The sequence below is a fragment of the Cheilinus undulatus genome, linkage group 15 (assembly GCF_018320785.1).
Source record: "Cheilinus undulatus linkage group 15, ASM1832078v1, whole genome shotgun sequence".
NCBI classification, from domain to species: Eukaryota; Metazoa; Chordata; class Actinopteri; order Labriformes; family Labridae; genus Cheilinus; species Cheilinus undulatus.
In genome coordinates this window covers 48550593-48573518 of record NC_054879.1, presented here as the reverse complement: position 1 = coordinate 48573518, position 22926 = coordinate 48550593, and the positions used below count along the sequence as shown (strand labels likewise).

The following is a 22926-nucleotide window of genomic DNA, read 5'->3' as shown; positions in this document are numbered from 1 at the left end:
TCACCCATGTTTGCCACCTGCACCCATGTTTGCCACTTTCACCCATGTTTACCACTTTCACCCATGTTTGCCACTTTCACCCATGTTTGCCACCTGCACCCATGTTTGCCACCTGCACCCATGTTTGCCACCTTCACCCATGTTTGCCACCTGCACCCATGTTTGCCACCTTCACCCATGTTTTCCACCTGCACCCATGTTTGCCACTTTCACCCATGTTTGCCACCTTCACCCATGTTTGCCACTTTCACCCATGTTTGCCACCTTCATCCATGTTTGCCACTTTCACCCATGTTTGCCACCTTCACCCATGTTTGCCACCTTCACCCATGTTTGCCACTTTCACCCATGTTTGCCACCTTCACCCATGTTTGCCACTTTCACCCATGTTTGCCACCTTCATCCATGTTTGCCACTTTCACCCATGTTTGCCACCTTCACCCATGTTTGCCACCTTCACCCATGTTTGCCACTTTCACCCATGTTTGCCACCTTCACCCATGTTTGCCACTTTCACCCATGTTTGCCACTTTCATCCATGTTTGCCACCTGCACCCATGTTTGCCACCTTCACCCATGTTTGCCACCTGCACCCATGTTTGCCACCTGCACCCATGTTTGCCACTTTCACCCATGTTTGCCACCTGCACCCATGTTTGCCACCTTCACCCATGTTTGCCACCTTCACCCATGTTTGCCACCTTCACCCATGTTTGCCACTTTCACCCATGTTTGCCACCTTCACCCATGTTTGCCACTTTCACCCATGTTTGCCACCTGCACCCATGTTTGCCACCTTCACCCATGTTTGCCACCTGCACCCATGTTTGCCACCTTCACCCATGTTTGCCACCTGCACCCATGTTTGCCACTTTCAGCCATGTTTGCCACTTTCACCCATGTTTGCCACCTGCACCCATGTTTGCCACTTTCACCCATGTTTACCACTTTCACCCATGTTTGCCACTTTCACCCATGTTTGCCACCTTCACCCATGTTTTCCACCTGCACCCATGTTTGCCACTTTCACCCATGTTTGCCACCTTCACCCATGTTTGCCACCTGCACCCATGTTTGCCACCTTCACCCATGTTTGCCACTTTCCCCCATGTTTGCCACCTTCACCCATGTTTGCCACCTGCACCAATATTTGCCACCTGCACCCATGTTTGCCACTTTCACCCATGTTTGCCACCTTCACCCATGTTTGCCACCTTCACCCATGTTTGCCACCTTCACCCATGTTTGCCACCTGCACCCATGTTTGCCACCTTCACCCATGTTTGCCACTTTCCCCCATGTTTGCCACTTTCACCCATGTTTGCCACCTGCACCAATATTTGCCACCTGCACCCATGTTTGCCACCTGCACCCATGTTTGCCACCTGCACCCATGTTTTCCACCTGCACCCATGTTTGCCACTTTCACCCATGTTTGCCACCTTCACCCATGTTTTCCACCTGCACCCATGTTTGCCACTTTCACCCATGTTTGCCACCTGCACCCATGTTTGCCACCTTCACCCATGTTTGCCACTTTCACCCATGTTTGCCACCTTCACCCATGTTTGCCACTTTCACCCATGTTTGCCACCTGCACCAATATTTGCCACCTTCACCCATGTTTGCCACCTGCACCCATGTTTGCCACCTTCACCCATGTTTTCCACCTGCACCCATGTTTGCCACTTTCACCCATGTTTGCCACTTTCACCCATGTTTGCAACCTTCACCCATGTTTGCCACCTTCACCCATGTTTGCCACTTTCACCCATGTTTGCCACTTTCACCCATGTTTGCCACCTGCACCCATGTTTGCCACCTTCACCCATGTTTGCCACCTTCATCCATGTTTGCCACCTTCATCCATGTTTGCCACCTTCACCCATGTTTGCCACCTTCACCCATGTTTGCCACCTTCACCCATGTTTGCCACCTTCATCCATGTTTGCCACTTTCACCCATGTTTGCCACCTTCACCCATGTTTTTGTCACCTTCACCCATGTTTGCCACTTTCACCCATGTTTGCCACTTTCATCCATGTTTGCCACCTGCACCCATGTTTGCCACCTTCACCCATGTTTGCCACCTGCACCCATGTTTGCCACTTTCAGCCATGTTTGCCACTTTCAGCCATGTTTGCCACCTGCACCCATGTTTGCCACCTTCACCCATGTTTGCCACCTGCACCCATGTTTGCCACCTTCACCCATGTTTGCCACCTGCACCCATGTTTGCCACTTTCAGCCATGTTTGCCACTTTCACCCATGTTTGCCACCTGCACCCATGTTTGCCACCTGCACCCATGTTTGCCACCTTCCCCCATGTTTTCCACCTGCACCCATGTTTGCCACCTTCACCCATGTTTGCCACCTTCACCCATGTTTGCCACCTTCACCCATGTTTGCCACCTGCACCCATGTTTGCCACCTGCACCCATGTTTGCCACCTTCACCCATGTTTGCCACCTGCACCCATGTTTGCCACTTTCATCCATGTTTGCCACCTTCACCCATGTTTGCCACCTTCACCCATGTTTGCCACCTTCACCCATGTTTGCCACCTGCACCCATGTTTGCCACCTTCACCCATGTTTGCCACTTTCACCTCTTACATTGTGGCTCTTAAAGGTATTTATCAATAATTTGGCTCTTTGGTTGAGCAGGTTTGAGTAACGCTGCTTTAAATGATTAAAACTGAAGTAAAACCTTCTCTATCAGGACACAGACACGGCGCCTGAATGAGCCCGAGGCAGGAGAACAAATCAACACTTTCATGTGCTATTTAGCAATAATAAATGTGCCACATTCCCCACAAAGGTAGGACTGTTTCTGCTTCCTCTGGAAAAGAGCTGTAGTAGCCTAATCCGCCTATATCTGCCTAGATTATCAAAAACATGAGCGCAGCGTGTGCCAGTGGTACACATCCAAAATGTTTGAGAATTAATTGAGTCTTATCGGTAAAAAGGATCCAAACAAGTAAATCCTCCAGTGTTTTAAGGGTATATCAGACATTAGAATGAATCTGGATGCTTTTAGAAGTTTAGGGCGTGTTTGTGTGTGAGAGTAAAAGCATGTAAGGAATTGCTGAGGAGTTCTTTGGCCTTTTCATACAGACTGAAGTGATTAACACCATCCTCCCTACTGCCTCTCAGAGCAGATTTCTCTCTGTACTCCAGCCCCTCTGTACTGCCAAGCCAGCGCCTGGCAGGCTTCTCTGCTCGCGGCGCATTAGGATGCAAAGCGCTCCATGTCGAGGGAGAAGGGGAGACTAACAAAAGCGCTTTAGTGTTGCAAAAACAAGCCCATCGGTGCATGCCCGTGAAAAGATCTGTACGTCTGCTCTGACTCCCCCTAACTCCCTGCAGCTCTCTGCATCACTCCACCACCCCACCAAAAAAAACAGACGCTCTCAGGAGGGCCGCATCCATTTCTTGTCGTTCTAACTCCTTCTTTCCTGTCTCTCCCCTTCCCTTCCCTCGCGGCAGGTCCAAATTGCTTCGCTGGAACGACGATCATCCCAGCCGGGATTGAAGTGAAGGTGGACGACTGCACCATCTGCCGCTGCCACAACGGAGACTGGTGGAAGCCGGCGCAGTGCTTGCGGCGGGAGTGCCTCAACGGCCAGTCGTTGTCATAGAGAGACTCCACCGGGAACGGTGGGAACGCTCAGGCAAGGCCCTGCCTACTGCACCATTTTGTATGATTGACAGGGCAGGAGCACAATTCCTAAGCAACCTGAGACGGCATAGACGGAGGAGATGCTCTCACAAGCTTCACACAAAAACAAATTTAGCCACTGGGAAGAAGACGGAACCGATCTCATGACTGTTTCCACCCTCCAGTTTGAACCGTCCTATATATTTTCAGAAATTGACTTGCTTGACTTGCTGCTCTCACACAAGAAGTTTCTAAGCTCTTTGAACTCTTTCCTAACCATTGGCAATGAAGTATTGCTCATGTTGATTTTCTCTATGTAAGTCATCTGCTTGTTGTGTTCGTCCGTCACAGTCACGCAGGTGTTGTAAAGTTCCAACAGCAGGAAAAACAAACCGTAAGCACACTTAGCGGCGCTTCTTTTTCATACCAGGGTTGACATGGCGATGCAGAGTGTGCTCATGTTTCACAACGTCACTCCAAGCCTGTTTACAAGATGCACATCACATCAATGTCTGTGTCTTCATAAGACGCTCCACGGCTATGGCAGGAAGTCACCTTAACACCTAGATCAGGGGTGTCAAACTCTGTCACAGCAGGGGCCAGATTCTGGATTTAGGTCTGACCTGAGGGCCGAACAGGGTCAACAGAACTTCATTTTCACCAGTGAGAAAATATGAAAGAAAAAAACAGCACTGATGATAAATCATTTGGAAATTCAGAAAAGTAAAAATAAGTTTAAAGGCTCAAATCTGAGATAAAAATTCCAACTTAATATTTATTACCAAATTTGAAATCATGAGTTTAAAAGTCAATTATGTCTTAAAAATTTAAATTCTGAGTCTGTTAGTTGAAAATATGGGATTAAAAATCTTTTTCATCTCCTAATTAAAAATTAGGAGTTGAAAATGTCAAAATATGAACTAGAATTCAAAATGATGACTTAAAAAGTTAAAAATATGATTTAAATTCAAAATTGGGTGTTTAAAAGGTCAAAATATGATATAAAAAGTAAAATTTTTTAATTTAAAATGGAAACTATGAGAAAAAAATTGAAATCATGTGTTTAAAAGTCAAAATATGGGATTAAAAAGCCAAAGTAAGGAGTTGAAAAGGTCAAAATATGACTTAAAATGTAAAATTGGGACTCTAAAAGATAACAATGTGACATATAAAGTCCAAATTACGAGTTGAAAAGGTCAAAGTATGAAATGAAAAGTCAAAATCAATCAAAATGACTCAAAATGACACAAAAGTTTGATTCATAATCTTGAGATGCAAAATTGAAAATATGAAATAAAACAAAAATATTTTTTCCCCACATTCTTGACATTTTATCTAATTTTTCTTACTCTTTACTTTTTCAGGTTTTTATGGCTCAACAAGGACATTTTAAATCATCAAGTTGAAGTTTACATTATTATACTGGAGAGAATCTGCAGATCTCATACTGGTGGGCCAGTAATAGTACAAATATTATACGATCTTGCGGGCCGGATATAATCAGTTTGGCCCCTGGGCCTTGGGTTTGACACCTGTGACTTAGATGATGCTAAAACTGCTGTAACCCCCCCCCACCACTCATCTCATTCAGCACATCATGGTTTTTAAACGTGTTTGTATAATAGCAGCACAGTCTGTACTGTAAAGACAGCTGAAGGAAAGAGAAGGTGTAAAACTCTGCAGCACTGCAGCAGAACCACTTTGGGCAGCCTCTCTGTGGCTTAATTGTCATTATTGTTGTCTCTCAGAAGTTCATATCCCCCCGAAATATTCCCGCTAACTAACTGCTTGAACTTGTTATCAAGGCAATTAGCGAGCCAAGAGCAGCCTGCTTTAATTTCCCTTAATCAAGGAGTATTCTGTGATAAATCATCCAGCTGGGTGCTTGGCGCTGCTGCAGCTTGCATGCTGGGCACACTCCACAAGAAGCTGCAGACAAAAGGAGGGAATCTGCATCTGCCTGAGCAGCATTCATGTGCACATTGTCCAAGTGAGCATCCACAGGCTCACCGTTCATGCACAGTCTGATTGTGAGTGGAGCTGTGTGCACCGAAGGCTGGTTAAAATACAAGGCTGTTCCATTATACCACTGCTATAGATTATGGAAGAGATTTTCAATACCTCCCCTCCCTCTAATGTTGGAATAGCTCCTCAGTGTGACGTGGCCGTGGTCAGGCTATAACAGAGACAGGCTAATGTACTGCCTTGATATTTTCCAGGGCCTGAGTGGTCCTCCAGTGGCCCAGCCTACAAGAAAAAGCAGCCAACCAGGCTCCAGATCAGGATATTTTTTACATGATAAATACTGCTCATTAATTCTAAGGTGAATTCCAGTAAGCTGGTGCCATTCATCACTAGAATTTTTTCCATTTCCAGAAAATCCGTTCCCGTTAACCTTTTAGACCCTGTTCCTGGGCCGTGATGGATGGTCTGCTTAATAGCTGCGACCAGCTCTCTGTAATGAGGCAGAAATGAACATGGGACAAAGAGCACGGCTCCAGAGGTGTGGTCCCTGAAACATTTAGAAAGAATCTCATGGTGTGCAGAAACGTGCTGCATCGTCTTAAAGCAGCGGTGCATGGGTGACTGAGGGGGGACAGAACTGAAAGATTGTGGACGGACTTCAATTTTAGGTGCAACAATGGAGCCTGGGTCATTTTCATCATTAAGCTGCAGTGATTTAGTGTCTTTCAATGGGAAATGACAGACCTCATCTATCTGGCTTGAGGTCTGCAGACTCATAAAACTGAACTGACATCCACGGTTTATCAATCACAGCCTCAGCGCTCAGGCATTTAGGATTAATAAAAGGAGCTTCATTCATCTTAATTACTTTAAATGCCAAATAATTCCTCATCCTGTACATGCATCTGAGAAAATATGGGTTACTTCTCTGGGTAGCAGCAGAGGGTAGCTGAGGTGATGGGAGCGTGCAGCTGACCGGGTTTAGAGGCGTTGCTGCCACCAACGATGCCTTATTACTGCTGTTAGGGTGAGCGTGGCAGAGCGTGGCCTCGTACACGCCAACACTGCTCTAAGTGCTAATATGTTAGCTCTTCATGCTACAATGATTTAGCATTATGTTTTCACCAAAGCTGGTTGTTGTTTTACCCTCCAACACTGCAGCAGGGCGGGTTTCGCCACATTCACACGGTGGCTGTTTTTCTCTGACGTCACATTCAGGCCGCCATTTCATCGCCCTGCTGGTTAACCCTTTACCTGCTGAGTCTAAAAATGGTGATTTGGACATATTTAGTTATTCTGGCTGTAAAATAGTCAGGAAATGCCCTAAGTCTGAGAGCTTTGCTCCCTTGAACTTGACTTTTCAACATCTGGTTAATGATTATTGCTCATTATATGGAATTGTCAGCAGTTTAAAAGAAGAAAAACACAAAAACAGATTTGTTTTCATGGCTTTTATGAGAAGAAATGTTGTTATTGCTCATGAAGTTTTGATTTGACATTTGAAATGTGAACCTATACATGTTTAGAACAATCAGCAGTCATTTTTGGAGTCTAGGACTCTGGGTGTGCAAAACACAGTGCAAAAGATAACTATATACATAGGCCACAGTTAGTGCAGATAAAGGTGTAAAAATGCATTCTCAGCATTCTCAGTAACATATTGTTATTGCTCATGACAGACACGCACAAATGCCACTATCTAACACTATTTTTGAAAACTAAACCCCACTCTCACTCGCTCTCCTTTTACTCTCTTCCTTCACTCTCCTTTCTCACTCGTCTTCGGCCAAAGCTGCTGTTTTCGCAGTGCTGTTCAACATTACTGTAATATATATACCACACATCATATACTGGTGGAAGCTCAGATTCTCAGCTCTCTGTCAGCGTTGGAATTTTTTAGATTGAGCAAACTTTGGAGGAGTTACAGTGTTGAGAATCTGTGTAGTGGTCTTGCGATACTTCTGGTGTTTTGTTATGAATGCCCACGTCACATGGTTGTGAGTACTGTAATGAACCATATATGTGTGCATGCCCACAGTTCTCAGCTTTCCAAAGCCATTGGAATTTTTCTGAACGGACAAACTTTGACAGAGTTACGGTAATAATATTCGGGACATATAAAATACAGCGCCTGCGCCAGGTCAGTAGGTAAAGGGTTACAACAGGGCATTTAGACCACTTTAAAAACTAAAACACACTGAAAAAGAAGACCACATAGAAGAGAGAGTGATGCTGGTTAAAGGTGAGATGTTAAAGTAGAATTCTATCAAACAGCCTTGACTGGATCTCTGTTTGTCTGTTGCTTAGTGGCGTTAGATTCCCTGACTACAGTCTGGCCTTACCCACAGAAACATTCAGCTGCTAGTCTGACATTAATACGCTTTCACTCTGATCAGCACTAGCAGCCATAGAACTCAGCATTACAGGGGTACAGTTTCCAATTCTAGAGCTTCTACGAGTACAGGAATCATTTAGATTGTTTTCTTGATGAAATTTCCTGAAATTACTGAAAATACAAAGAAGAGAGATTTTTGAAGGGTCATTCATACTCTATGTGTGAAATGTGGGTGGAGCTTTCTGTCCGTTTCTGCAACCTTTGCGTCTGTTTTCCAGAACGTTCTCTTAGAGCTTGCAGATATGCACTAAGTGTCGCAGAAGCAACAAAGTCCCTGTAAAGTCAAATCCAAAGTTTAATCTGAACACTCTAGAAATGTGTGAATCTGGTTTCTGTAAACATGTGAAAACTCTGAGATCTACATGTGGCTGAATTCTGGATTTAGACTGTTAGAAAGGTTTTCACCTCTTTCCTTGCTGGGTTTAATGTGGGCGGGGCTAATATGTGGACTGGTGATGTCATGAGCCCAGAGTGGGGAATGGCCACGCCCCTCTAACGCTACAATCTAAAATCACAGAGCAGAGCTTTCTTCCAATCAGATTGTAGCATTTTTAAATGTGAGAGGATCATATGTCTCCTGAGTGGGCGTGGCTTCAGCTCATTCAACAGACACGCCCACACCATCCTGGAGCAGATTTTACTGCCTCGTTTTTTATGATTTTGAAGTTTAATTTTCAAAACTTTGTTTTATCTGACTGAAGTTTGACTGTGTGTCACCTATCATACAACAAACCTAAATACAGATTCATTTTCACTTTACAGGGTCTATAAAGTGAGAGGAGTCTGGCTGCAGACCACAGATCTCAGTTACCCCCTCTCACAGACCACTACTGTCAGAACAGAAATGGAGTTTGTAGGCACGACGTTTTTACATGTATGGATTTTAAAAAATCATCTTTATTCATAACAAAGTCTGGCAGTCAGCAACTTTTGCTTGATTGGTCAGAAATGTGGGCGTGTCTTGTGTGCTGCAGTGGAAGGGCCTTATAAGGACTTCCAGGAGTTCTGTTTGAAGTATGAATTGTCCTGGCCAGACCTTGCTCTTGTTCGTGCCACCTGGAGGAAAAGAACCCTTTCCTGTGTTCTACATGTTTGTACAGAAGGAGATGCGATGAATTTGTCTCTAACTTTAAAGACCGGTCCCTGGATTCTCCTCAGGCCTGGTCTCTGCTCAGTATCTGATCCATGAAGAAGCAGTCTCTGGTATTCTGCAGAATCTTAAAGCTGATTTATAAAAACAGCAGAACGGCTTTAGAATAGCTGGGAAGCTTTTAGCCTGCAGCGTGACGTCAGAGAGAAATGGCCGTCATTTAAATCTTGTGATTTTGCAGAAGTACAAAAGTTCAGATAGAGAAAGTGAAATTTAATTTCAGAGGATTTATGTGGAGGATCAGGGTGACAGAAATCAATCTGGACACCTCAGAAGTTGCAAATAGAATAACTCACACAACTTCATCCTTATAACAGAGTGGAATTACACCTCATTTTATGGTTTAATAGCTTTGGGGCTTCTGCTTTCTTAATTTGCTACAAACATTTTGAAGAACGTGGCGTGAATGAGGGCGAGGGGGGCGGTGAGATTCCCTCTAAAGATGGAGAATGAAAGCTTTCCTCCACAGGTAAGAGCGAGCTGTTATCCAGGCTGCCACAGAGAAATGGAAAAAAGATATGAAATCAAATAAGCAACTTTACATTCAGAGCACGTAGTAAAAAAATCTCACCTAAGCAAATGAGATGCAGGCATGCAGGGCTGTGGCAGTGCTTACAATGTTCTGACTGTAAGTAGAGCTGTCATGAAAACCACTTTTCTATCTCTTCTACACGGAGCAGGATGAGTTTCAATCCTGCTGGATTAACATACATTAGGGACTCGGTTGTTGTTTGAAAGACTAGGCTGCATTTAAATAGACAATAGACATAGTTTATCTTAGACATATCCTCTTGATCGCAGAGATTTGTTCTATTTTCACAGCCTCCATCCCTGCACAGCTCCACGGACAGGAAAGCTGCAGATTTACCGTCTTTGTGTGTGTTTGTGAACGTCCATCTCTCATCAGCTTGTACATGAGCATTTTGTAAAGGCCAACCACCGCTCATTCCACGAGACACCGACTTACTGTAGCTGGAACTATGAATGATTGTTTTTCTTTGCTCCCTTCTTCTTCTTTCTTTCAGCAACGAAACTGTTAAATGACGTGTGCCTGAAAACCAACACAGAGTATCTGGAGAGAGAAACACTGTTATTATACAATCAATTGTATTGATTTTGGGGCACCAAGGGTCTGTTGATGAGAGACTCAGATGTTGGGATCATTTCTATGACTCATTTTAAATTCAGAGACTCTTTGATTGTATATGACTCCATGCTCTGGGTTTACCCCCAGCTCAAATAAAGGGTCTCAGTCTGAACAAGCTCAACAGCCCTTGGTGTTTCCCCATGCTGTTCATATGTAAATATCTTCAAACATATGTGTATTCTGAAATCTGAGGTGGAGTAAAAAAGAAACTAAGAAATCAGAAAATGTGTATTATTAATCCAAAACTATTTTGTTAAATAGACTTGAAGAGAGGTGTTATTTGGCTAAAGGAAGTGTGGATTTCTTTTTTCATTCTCATCATGTTAACATGTTAAATTCTTAAGATGACATGGAGACGTTCCTGTGGAGTAGTGAGAGTGCCAAATTACAAAAATAAATCTAAAAAAGAATAAGCAAATAAAAGTGGAAATATAAAGACGAATAAAGAAAATACAAAATAAATAATGGTGCTATATAAAGCAATTTTAATAAAAAAATGAATCCATAAAAGAAAAGGCTAATAAAAGTAGACGTATAAAGACAAATTAATTTTAAAAAAGTGCTTTAATAAAGCACATTAATTTAACATTGTGATCAGCAAACTGTCATTGCTTTTTAGATGCATTTTATTGTTGCTTTTACTGCGCACATTAAATGCACATTATAATGGCGCTTTAAAGGAAATATGTGCAGAAAAATGTGCGCAGTAGGAATGTCGTTCTGCACAGGCGCAGAAGGAATCTCGCTCAAGGAGAAACATGGCGACAGCACATTTGACAAGAACTTTTTTAAGACTTGCTGAAGTTACAGAACAAGATGAACATGATGGAGAATGTGTTTTGAGGACATAATGGAGAGTGTTAGTACTATGTGTGAACTGACCAACATGGACATCGATGAGGTTGTGTGGCGATATCTCAGGACTGTGTGTTGGCTGGTGTGACAGATTAACTGGTATTGAATTAAGTGAGGCAGATGTTAATGGGTGTGGCTTTTGACGGTTTGTGTTAACCTTCCAAATAGCACTGGAAATGCAGTAATGTTTTTTTCTATTATAACAATTTATTGGTGCTTGTGGGGATATTAACGTCATATGATAAGTGTTTGGGGCATCAAAAAGCACGTTTAAAGACTTAAATACCTGGAAAGAAAATAAAGCTAGGTGACTGTTAAAAACAACTCAAACAGAGGTGACACGCCGTGAAAACATATCACCACACAACCTCATTCTCCATCATGTTCATCTTGTTCTGTAACTTCAGCAAGTCTTAAAAAAGTTCTCTCGTCAAATGTGCCGCCGCCATGTTTCTCCTTGAGCAAGATTCCTTCTGCGCCTGCACAAGACATTTCTACTGCGCATATTTTTCTGCGCATATTTCCTTTGCTTTTAAAGCGCCATTATAATGTGCATTTAATGTGCGCAGTAAAAGAAACAATAAAGTGCATCTAAAAAGCAATGACAGTTTGCTGATCACAACGTTAAATTAATGTGCTTTATTAAAGCACTTTTTAAAAAAAATCATTAATTTGTCTTTATGTTTCTACTTTTATTAGCCTTTTCTTTTATGGATTCATTTTTTTTATTAAAATTGTTTTATATAGCACCATTATTTATTTTTTATTTTCTCTATTCGTCTTTATATTTCCACTTTTATTTGCTTATTCTTCTTTAGATTTATTTTTATTTGGCATTCTCACTACTCCTCACATTCCACTGACAGTGACAGAAATATGAGTGTATGCAGCATCCATCTATCTGTTTAGAGGAGGAGAGTCTCTGATTGGCTGAGCTCAGACGCTGGGCTCCACTGTTTGCAGATGATGTGGTTCTGTTGGCGTCTACAGCCGCTGATCTGCAGCAGGCACTGGGGTGGTGAAAGGTGAAGAAAAAGGCTTTAAATGAAGGGGTTAAAGGATTTTGTTCACAGGAGAGGTCAGAATGGACCATGAGACTGGCAGGTGGACTGGTGTAGCATCAGCACCATTGCAGACGTCGTACTGGGAAAGATTTAGATGAGCCAGAAAACTTTCAATAGATAGTTGGAAAGTGACACAAATTCATATTTAACAAGGCTCAAAGAGCAGGTAAACTTACATTTAAACTAGGGCTGTCAATGGATTAAAATTTTTAATCGCGATTAATCTCACAAATTCCATAGTTAACTCGCAATTAATCACACTTTTTTGTCTGTTCTAAATGTACCTTATAGTACTATTTCTCAAGATTTAAATACCCTTATCAACACAAGTGGACAAAAATGCTTTCTTTATGCAAATGTTTGTTCATGTCAACAACCCAAAACAACAACAGATAAAGTCCAGAACATTCTCCAGTCTGAGCTCAAAGATACTGAACGCTGCAAAAATCTGCTGAGAGCATAACATGGTAAACTCAAGACCAACAGATGGAGATACTGACCTTAATGTAACATTACTGAATAATACCACAATGTAGAGTCAAACTTTAGACTTCTAGAAGTTACCTCCTCTGTTCTCAGCAGCTGAACACAGAACAACAGATCTCATCATCACACATGGACATAAAGAAGTCAAGTCTCTGCTGAGAGCTCAGCAGTAAGGCACAGACACATCTAATGGTCTTTCACTGTTCTGATGTGAGTAAGGTGGACACATCTGCCCTGCTCAAGACAAAAAGCAAGTCATTACTTAAAAATGTCTGCTATTATTTATCAGATTTTTACTTTCAAACTAAAAAATTTAGTCCAAATGTAAAATAAATGCTGACAGTCAGAAATGACTGTCATCAGTCCAGTAGATTTACTGGAATGATGTCAATAAACACACACGTGAAGCTGCTTTTCAAAACTCATGAACACACAAAGTTAAAGTCTGAGTGGAGAACTTTTAAGGTGTACTAAGAGGACTGAACCATCTCTTCATTCTTCAGATCATAGCAGAGCTACAGATTTAATCTAAAACCATGTTTTCTTCCTAAATAAAGGAGAGCCACAGTCTAATAATGCTTTCAGCTTCTATTCTGATACTCTACAGAGCTCATTCACTAACCTCTGCTCTCCTGTCACACACCAGCCTCTGCTGCTCTGTCTCCTCCTCCTCCTCATGATGCAGCTGTACATTCACCAGCATCAGACAATCTCCTACAGGGACTGCAGAGGCTTTGACACTTTTGCAGCATCTTGATTGACTGTTATTTAAATTTGGCGTTTATTCACAGTTCCAGTCGATCGTTTTAGTAAGTTTCATTTTTTTCCAAATACTTTCACTTTCAAGCAGGAGCTGCGTGGGGATGAGAGCGGACCTTTAGGAGACATGATCGGACCAGTCAGCACTCAATAGTGCAGCTGTGGATCCGGTTCATGGCAGATATAACAGCCTAAATAAATGAAGAAATCATACTGGCCTAAAAGTGCGTCGGCACACCGGGAAATGCCCGGTATGCAGGATAGCGAGTCCATCCCTGCAGAGTTGTCTGAGTGTCTCCACTGTAAACAAATCCAGCATGGCGAGGGGGGCGGCTCTCTGCATTAGCGGTGTGCATGGCCAGCGAGTGGTGTGGGCAATATAAGACTCTACAAACTTCCTGTAACTCCGTTCATGTTGACAGTAGGAGAAAATAACTTCAGTCTTATCTGACATGATCTGAAAGCTGAACCTGTCACTCAAAAGTCTCTGTCCTTTATCCATTTCTGCTCGCTTGTACCGCATCACAACGGCGCCACTTCCTGGTCTGGCAAACTATGGGATGGGTCAAGGGTCATACAGAATGCGCATGCGTTAATCGTGCGACAAAAAAAATTAGCTTTGCCGGCCTGATTAACTACACGAGACAGTTTGGTTCTCAGTTTGATGGTGAGAGAAATTATACCAGAATTTACTGGTCAGTCTTCGATCCAACTCTCCAATTTAGTTAAAACCTTTGAGTACTGACAGGAAGAATTAGATCACGGTACAGGGATGGACAGAAAGACTTCTCTGAAGGGTGGATGGATGGATGATGGATGGATGGATGCATGGATGATGGATGGATGGATGGATGGATGCATGGATGGATGGATGATGGATGGATGGATGGATGGATGCATGGATGGATGGATGGATGCATGGATGGATGGATGGATGGATGCATGGATGGATGATGGAAGGATGGATGGATGGATGGATGGATGGATGGATGGATGGAAGGATGGATGGATGGATGCACGGATGGATGGATGGATGGATGCATGGATGGATGATGGATGCACGGATGGATGGATGGATGCACGGATGGATGGATGGATGGATGGATGCATGGATGGATGGATGGATGGATGATGGATGCATGGATGCATGGATGGATGGATGAATGGATGGATGGATGCATGGATGGATGGATGGATGCATGAATGGATGGATGGATGGATGCATGAATGGATGGATGCATGGATGGATGGATGGATGGATGCATGGATGGATGCATGGATGGATGGATGCATAGATGGATGCATGGATGGATGAATGGATGGATGCATGGATGGATGCATGAAGGGATGGATGGATGGATGGATGCATGGATGGATGGATGGATGGTTGGATGGATGGATGGATGGATGCATGGATGGATGGATGCATGAATGGATGGATGGATGGATGGATGGATGCATGAATGGATGGATGGATGGATGGATGCATGGATGGATGGATGGATGGATGGATGCATGGATGGATGCATGGATGGATGGATGCATAGATGGATGCATGGATGGATGCATGGATGGATGCATGGATGGATGCATGAAGGGATGGATGGATGGATGGATGGATGGTTGGATGGATGGATGGATGGATGCATGGATGGATGGATGGATGGTTGGATGGATGGATGGATGGATGGATGCATGGATGGATGGATGGATGGATGCATGGATGGATGCATGGATGGATGGATGGCGATAATGCTGCAGCTGAAGGTTCCTGAGTTCAGCCACATTTAAAGCAGCACTATGTAACTTTTTTTTTAAGTTTTGCGGCGCCGGTGGACAAAAGCTGTAGTGCTTTACCAGAAGGAACACTCAATTACCCATGAGCACCAGCGCGTACTGGCGTAAAGATCCTGATCTCCTGGTGGCGTGCGTTTGTTTTGGAAGCGAATGAAAGAAGACGGGACTTACTTTCAAAACTACTCTTCTGTCTTTAGCGACTGTTTGCAGGATGGATCAGCGCTTCTGCTAGACTTTCTTGTCCCTGGTAAAAATATACAAGTCTGTGCTAAACGGGAGAGAGGACACGTTTTTATTTCCAGACCTGACCCAAAACCGAGACAGTAGAAACCACGCCAACAGTAAACCTGACTAAATATTACCCCGTTATTAAAAACTGGTAGACACGTGATTAGACACTAGAAACGACTGCACGAAGACTTTCTCTTATTTTTCTTTGTGTAAGTGGTTTAAAATATCAAAATAAAGGCTGCATGCTTTTCCTTACACACGCAGTCAGTTACACAATATACGCCCACGTTAAACTCATCAACAACAGTTAGAGTCACATTAGCACCGTTAGCCTGTTAGCTCATTGGCCGCTAAGTTCTTTGTAGCTTACATCAGTAAAATACCATCCTCCACCAACAACAAGGAAGCATCCAAACACATAACAAAAGTGCTCTGTTAACTGGACACTGCGTTAGAACTCTGTATTTCAAATGAAAAATGGGTCTTACCGTCAGCTGCTAATATCAGTCCCCATGATGATATCACTCCAATAAAGCAGTAAATCCAACCATCCTGGTTTATTTGGACTAGTCCTGAAAAGATAAAAGCTCCACAGCAGATCCGGTCCAGTCCTCCTCTCACTGACGGCTTATCCAAGACTACTTCTGCTAATTAGCCGGCGTAGGCCTCTCTCTCTGCTGCTGCTGCTTCGGTGTTTCAGATGCTGTTTGTACCGTCCCCTTTGATTCAGCCTCTTCATTACTCACAGCGATGACATACTCAAAATCCCTCCATACCGTTGATGATATTCAGCCTTTGGTTAACCAGGAAAACCTCACTGAGATTAAAATTCTGCTTTATGCGAAAGCTCTGGTGACACTTTCCCTGCAGAGCATAGACTGTTGCAGAGTCTCCAGCAGTAATGAGCAGGCGCAGTTGAGAGATAGATTTGCTTTGACGTCATCATGCATACATAATTAGCCATGTGCTTGTTTAGGAGATAAACAACCCCAGCACCGCAGGACAGTAGATGTTGTTAGATTAGGCAACTCTTATTTTATATTAATGCATTCTCGCAACATATCTTCTAGGTTACACAAAATATAATCTGCAAGTCTTCAGTATTTACTTATCTGGTCATTTGCACGTTTTCTGCCGGACATTGTGACCAGTTATATTTTTATCTGCCGGACTTCCGCCCTTTTTGCCGGCCAATGACCGGCAATTACCGGCTAACGGAAACTCAGGAATGGATAGTGAAGAAGTAATGTATTTATTTCTGGCTAAATGACGATGTTGAAAATCACTAGGTTCAACTTGGTTTTATTTCCGTGAAGTCGCCCCCGCCCCCCGTCCTGTTTCAGCGAGATAGTGAATAAACTGATGACGAGATGGCCCTTAGTGATACGAAAAGACACATTACAAACTCAAGAGTACTGTATATAGATGGTAAGCAATCAACATATACTCACAAGTCCAACAACAACAGGGCCAAATCAGCATCGGTCGGACATCCCTCCTCGTCTTTCAGCTCACGCCAGCGAGTGAACGCCGGGCCAATGTTTATTCTTGTCCAGACATTTATCTTGTTACTCTCCAGCTTTCTTTTTTTGTCTCCTCTGATAAAACTTTTCTTTTCTTTGGGTTTTTCCTTGCTTTTGCCATGACAACAACTCTACGTTTAGCTTTCGCCTCGACTTCCGTCTTTTTAACAAATCGAGAAGGAGGGGGAAGTGACGTATGCCGTAAAGCAGTCAAAGCAGTAGAAATGTGTAGTTTTTTAGTGTTCCTACCATCCACCTCGAAGTTACATTGTGCCAGTGAAGATGACACAGACCCCCCCAGACCATGACAGAGGTGTCATTCAACCTGTTGTAAGGTGATGTACCATCACAATGACTCTCGAAATATTATACTAAGATGGAAAAACTACATAGTGCTGCTTTAAATCCACCATCCACACCACAAACTATTTCTGGTATGGGGGAGGAGGGCTGCTCCACTGTCATAGGTCCTCTCTCTATAACAGTTCAGTATTCTTTCAGCTGCTGGAAAGAAAATAAGATTCCAAGTCTTAATGGTTTAGTAATTCTCAGTGAGTTCAAGGACATTACTCACAGGTTCAGTCTTCTATTACGTGTCGGCCCGGGCTTCTATCTCGTCCACACTACTAATTGCCTTCTCCCACCTTTCGCAGTGGACAAGAAAAGGGAAGCAATTTTATGCAGCACACTGCAATCAATAGCAATTAGGTGCATCCCAGACTAATCCCATTGAAAACAGCGTCCTGGGAGATGGCCAATGGGAGACCTCTGAGAGCACACACACCTCCAGCCTCAGGCTGGCGTCGATGTTTGGGAACATAAACACACTCGGTGTGGACAATGCAAGTGGCAGCACGGTGACGGAATAATGAATGGCTTTGTTTTTCTTTTTCTACACTTTTATTGAACGTCCATCGATCTGTGCAGGGACACACTCAACTCCATTTGTATCAAACAGGCATTTCAATGAGTTAATTAGATAATTATCTCTTCTGGTAATAGCATGCAGATTTACAACAAACATCCACTCTAATGCCACTTATGAGACACTGCACCAGACAAGAAGATCCGAGTCCAACACAAAACACGTGTGAGCTGAGAGATGAGCCCTGCAGTCATGGTGAGGAGGAACAGTCTACAAGTGGACCTACTTTCTAATGAAAGCATCAGCTCAAGCAAACAAGCATGCATTCATTTATGGGAGTGGGAGTAAGGCTCTCCTTTTTAAGCTATTCAGGCAATAATCTCTGAATTGGTGGTTGTGCTGCACAGTTTTGCAGACTCTCCTGTAAGGCCTGCCTGCTCTATTTCCTGTTTACATAAAGAGAGATAGAAATAGTTCAGAGTGGAACGCTCACACCCTTGCTCCTTACTTTCCTCCACACATCTTGGCATGAAGTGGGTGTGAAAGCCAGAAGGTCAGATTGAGAAACGCACAGAAATGGTCAGGCAGACCTTCAACAGACTGTCAGCAGGTGTTTAAATACGGAGTTTCAAAAACTGTCAGAACTTCAGGAGCAACTGAAGAATCTAAAACTCCAATACACTTTAATGGCTGCTCTATTGTTCTTTTATTTCCTCCAAGGGAAGAGAGACACACAACTAATTCTCTGATATCTACAGCGCTGTGGTGTTTCACCTTCAGTATGAAGGTGGGGGGGGGGTAACAGAGATGACATGAGACCACAGCTGTGCATGCATGCAGAGCTCACATTGTGCTGAGCAGTCTGGGGCTTCTGCAACACCCTAACACCATGGAGACCAGTATGAGACTGATGTCAGACCAGTGGGAGTGTCCTCAGGTGTAATGATGGAGGAGGAGCTTCTTTACAGCACTGATGAGGAAATACACATGTATTCTGCATATTGGGCATTTTATGGAGGAAAAGATTAGTGTGGATGAGGCTAAAGCGCCAGTTTTATCAGAACTTGACCACATTTCTTCGTTAAAAGAAGAACAAAGAACAGTTTTCTTTTCAAAAACCACTAAAGTCGAGTACTGACATGTCTACAGTCGCCATGGTTACCATTACGCAGTTCTCTATGGAGTTTACTCCTCGGTAGCGGCTACATCACGTGTTTTGTTGCTCTGATTGGCCCGTAAAGATGTGACAGAAAGAACATTCATCCAATCACCCTCCCAGTTTTTTCAAAGGCTCTGCCCTTTCCCAAACGCCGTCTGTGAGAGGTTTACCAGATGATGTGTGAAACAAATCCATCTGACATGTCAGGTTAACATTTAAGTAGTCTATCATGAATAAGTCAGCAAACATACACATTTTAAATGTAAAAAACAAAAAAACCAAACATGTATCCCTGCTGGTCTGCTGTCATCAGCACTGCCAGTTAGGGCTGAACAATTAGCAAAAATAATCTAACTGCTATTTTTTTCCAATATTGCTATTGCGATTGAAAATGTGGTTATTTAGGTTCCTCATTTTTGTTGTTCAACAAACACAAGCAAGAAATCATTCTATATTGTAACAAGTTCAATATTAGATGTTAAACTAGGGCTACATTTAGAAATTAAAAATCTTACAGCAAATTTGATATCAGTTGCTTTATTGAAGGGGATGACCATTTCTCTTATTCTTCTCATTTTGATGGAGCAAAATAAATGCATGAGCAAGAAAAGAAAGATTTTTGTAAAAAATAAAATAGATACTTGAAGGTTTGAGTAATGTATAAAGCAGTGATACTCAACGCTCTTTTATGTATTAATTTTGAATATTATCCCCCCAGAAAACCTTAAAAACGGCAAACATTTTTTGTCCCTTTTCACCATTTTTCCCCACTTTTCACCCATTTCATCTACCTTATGCTATTAAATTCCACTTGTTTCCTCTTTTTTGCCCATTTTAGTCACTTTTCACTCATTTTTTTTACCATGATTTTGGACCATTTAACTAGTTTTTTTGTCATTTCTCACCCATTTTTGCTACTTTCTGAACCCTTTTCTACTTTTCCTCCCCATTTTCACCCGTTTTTCTTGCTTTTTGACCATTTTTGCCACCTGTAACTTATTGTTATTGCTACTTCAAGCTGTTTTTTGCCACTTTTCAACACTCAGACTGTGGCTCTTGCAAAGGTATTTTTCAATAATTTGGCTCTTTGGTAGAGCAGGCTTGAGTAACACTGATATAAAGCATAAAAAGGAAAAAAAGATTGCATCAAACTGGTATTTTGACACTTTTCAGGTTAAAGAAATATTGCACTGTCTGCGATTTAAAAATTGCAGCATGCCATATTGCGATTTAATCGAATTTGGGATTAATTGCCCAGCCCTACTGCCAATGATGGTCACAGCTGACTGGTAGAACAGGATGTGATGCAACATGACCATTACCATTATCTCTATGATACTGCAGTTTAACGCCACCTATCATGCGGTGCATGACATCATCTTTGTTGTCACTCCCACACCAGCGTGATCGGACACACAGACTGCTTTGTATTTATGGGATATATTTCACATCCTTCTGAACAGCCAACGACGGTGTTCGGGAAGAGCAGAACCTTTCAGAAATAACCTCAGAGACCAGTCAGAGCAACTAAACACATGATGCACTGAGCATGCTCCACCCAGAGACTAGACTACGGCTGTTATCACTGTTTACTCTCAGTAGAGCAGGCTGGTTCAGAAAAACATCGTTTCAACAAAGAACCTGACCCTGACCCTTCAGGGTGCCGTCTTTTCTTGTTTGAACAGAGAAATGTCCTCTTCTGATAAAACTGCAGCCACAGCTGCATCCATGCTAATCTCCCCACCAGCAGCCAAGCCCTCCAGCTAACCGCGTCTGTAGCACCGCCTCTTTCTCCTGATTGGTCTATTCATGCTCTGACCAGAAACAAACATATCACATTAAAGTTTTGGAGTTTAGATTTGCCTGACAACAGAGATGGAATCTGGCCAATCAAAATGCTTTGTGAGGAGACTCCTCAACTTTGATGTGGGCTAACATAATGCATGAAATGCTAACTACTATAAACAACAACATGGAGAAGGGTGTGGCTGCAGACCAAACATCTCTGACGCCCCCTCTGGCAGACCACCACTGTGAGACAGACCAGGAGAGCTGGGATTTGCTTTTATGATGCTTTTAGTTTCAGATTGTTTGTCAAGTAAAACTTTAGTCACAAAGTCTGGCAGTTACATTTATGAAGGAGCTACGTAGCAAAAACTACAGACTAGACAGCATGTCATCGATGAAAGTGGAAAGGTCTGAGCTCTCATCGGGGTTAGATTATGATGTAGAAGTAGTCAGACAATGGTGGCATGATTCAGCTTTGATAGCTTAAGCTAATTTACCTACACTAGCTACGTAGTTAATGTTGCAACGTAAGCCAATGTAGCTAAATAGCTAATGTTACTACGTAGATAACATGAACAGTCTGTGAGAGAGTCTGAGAAATATGGTGACCATCAAACAGACTGGGATGATGGAGTCTGGTGTTTATTTGCAGAGAGGTCATCAAGGATTAACGTTAGCCTGCTAGTGTTAGCTCAGTTTATCTTTATGGAGAGTTGTTCTCAGAGGATGGACTAAAATCAGCAGCATACAGGTTCACGAAAGGGCAATCGCTCTACAAAGAAAACTAATACATGATGAACGTAAAGACTGGCATGATCTAAAATGCAGCAAACTAGACTAAGATTATTCTTTCTCCTGTTGTATGAGCTGAATACTGTCCTGGCTAAAAATGATTTTAAATTTGCAATAATCAATATTATCTACTATTAAGGAACTGCAATACAATCTGTCAAGAAGTGAAGTCAAGTAAGGCATAATGTCTCAGCCTTGGTGGGTAAAATGTGACTCAGATCAGGAAAACCTGCACCCGTCTCCTCTCCATGACCCCATTAAGAGCAGAGCAGAACCGCTTTACTTAGAAAACAGCTTTATAAAGTGTTCACCGGTTCACGGACAAATAAAGGGAGAGAAAAATGCACCGATAACTGCTGTAATTTCAGAGCAAACACTGCATTATTGTCCCGTTATTGTTCTGATTTGTGCTAACTTCATTGCTATATATTAAAAAGTAATTCAGCAAACATCATGACTGAGTAGAAGAGAAGACAAGCTGACTGAGTGAAATGATAACTGCATTTCTACAGAGGAGCTCAGACCACGGTCTGAGGATCTGGCACAGGGAGGAGCTGGAAAGCTGTGATGCATTCAATGACCCAGCTGGATGGAGCCGACCACACCTTCCCTCTCCTCACCACGGCCGGCCTGTGCGGCCCCCGGGGATCAAAGATGATGTACTGGGTGCAGAGAGCCTGGTCGGAGCCTGGCAGTGCGTGGTAGGCGGCGGCGCTCAGGGTCTGTGTCACATCGCTGTCGGGCTTGGGCTGCCGGCTGAGCAGCTGACCTCCTCCCTCTCGGAGCAGCCTGGCGAGTTCGTCTTTCGGAGGCGTCTTAAAGGAGCCGAGGAGGAAGAAGAAACAGCCGTCAAAGAGCGGAGGGAGCTGCAAAGATGAACGATAAAAAAGAACAAATTTAAACTCATTCTACGTGCAGCAGAGCTGTTAGCTGTTATCCTCCTCCATAAATGATGTGAGGAACGCAGCGCCAGTGCACGGATAAAAGCCAGTCCTTGAGACAACATCAGCTGAGGGATTAAAGTCTCCTCTTTTGTTTATAATGAAGTTAAACACTGATTATTTCTTTGCCACTAAATCCAGGCTCTTATATTACTGAGTGTGTGTAGATATTTAGTACATACTTCTTTGTGACGGAGCCAGGAGACTTTCTTTTATCAGAGCCACTTAGCTTTGCACAGCATGGATGAACCTTACTGTTCCAGGGTACACTGGCTCTCTCTAGGAAGACAATCTTCAACTACGCTGATCTCTGAGTTCACACTCTTCACTAGATCAGGACGATTAATG

The 22926-nt window shown here is 43.0% G+C and overlaps 2 protein-coding genes across 5 annotated transcripts in view; one reads left to right on the top strand and one right to left on the bottom strand.

Annotated features, from left to right (window-relative positions):
- vwc2l (von Willebrand factor C domain containing 2 like) overlaps positions 1–10502 on the top strand; it is a 65865-nt gene extending 55363 nt beyond the window's left edge. For 2 of the 3 annotated variants that reach the window (XM_041806397.1, XM_041806396.1), the window contains one exon: positions 3490–4341. In XM_041806397.1, the coding sequence (XP_041662331.1) occupies positions 3490–3641 (152 nt within the window). In that variant the 3' untranslated portion in view covers positions 3642–4341. Of the gene's footprint in view, positions 1–3489; positions 4342–9993 lie in introns of those variants that run through there. The other variant, XR_005992959.1, reaches the window with a different exon arrangement.
- Positions 10503–21530: 11028 nt separating this feature from the next.
- Positions 21531–22926, bottom strand: part of bard1 (BRCA1 associated RING domain 1) — a 53976-nt gene continuing 52580 nt past the window's right edge. The window contains exon 11 of one of the 2 annotated variants that reach the window (XM_041807798.1): positions 21531–22503. In XM_041807798.1, coding sequence (XP_041663732.1) covers positions 22156–22503 — 348 coding nt within the window. In that variant the 3' untranslated portion in view covers positions 21531–22155. The remainder of the gene's footprint in view (positions 22504–22926) is intronic. The other variant, XM_041807799.1, reaches the window with a different exon arrangement.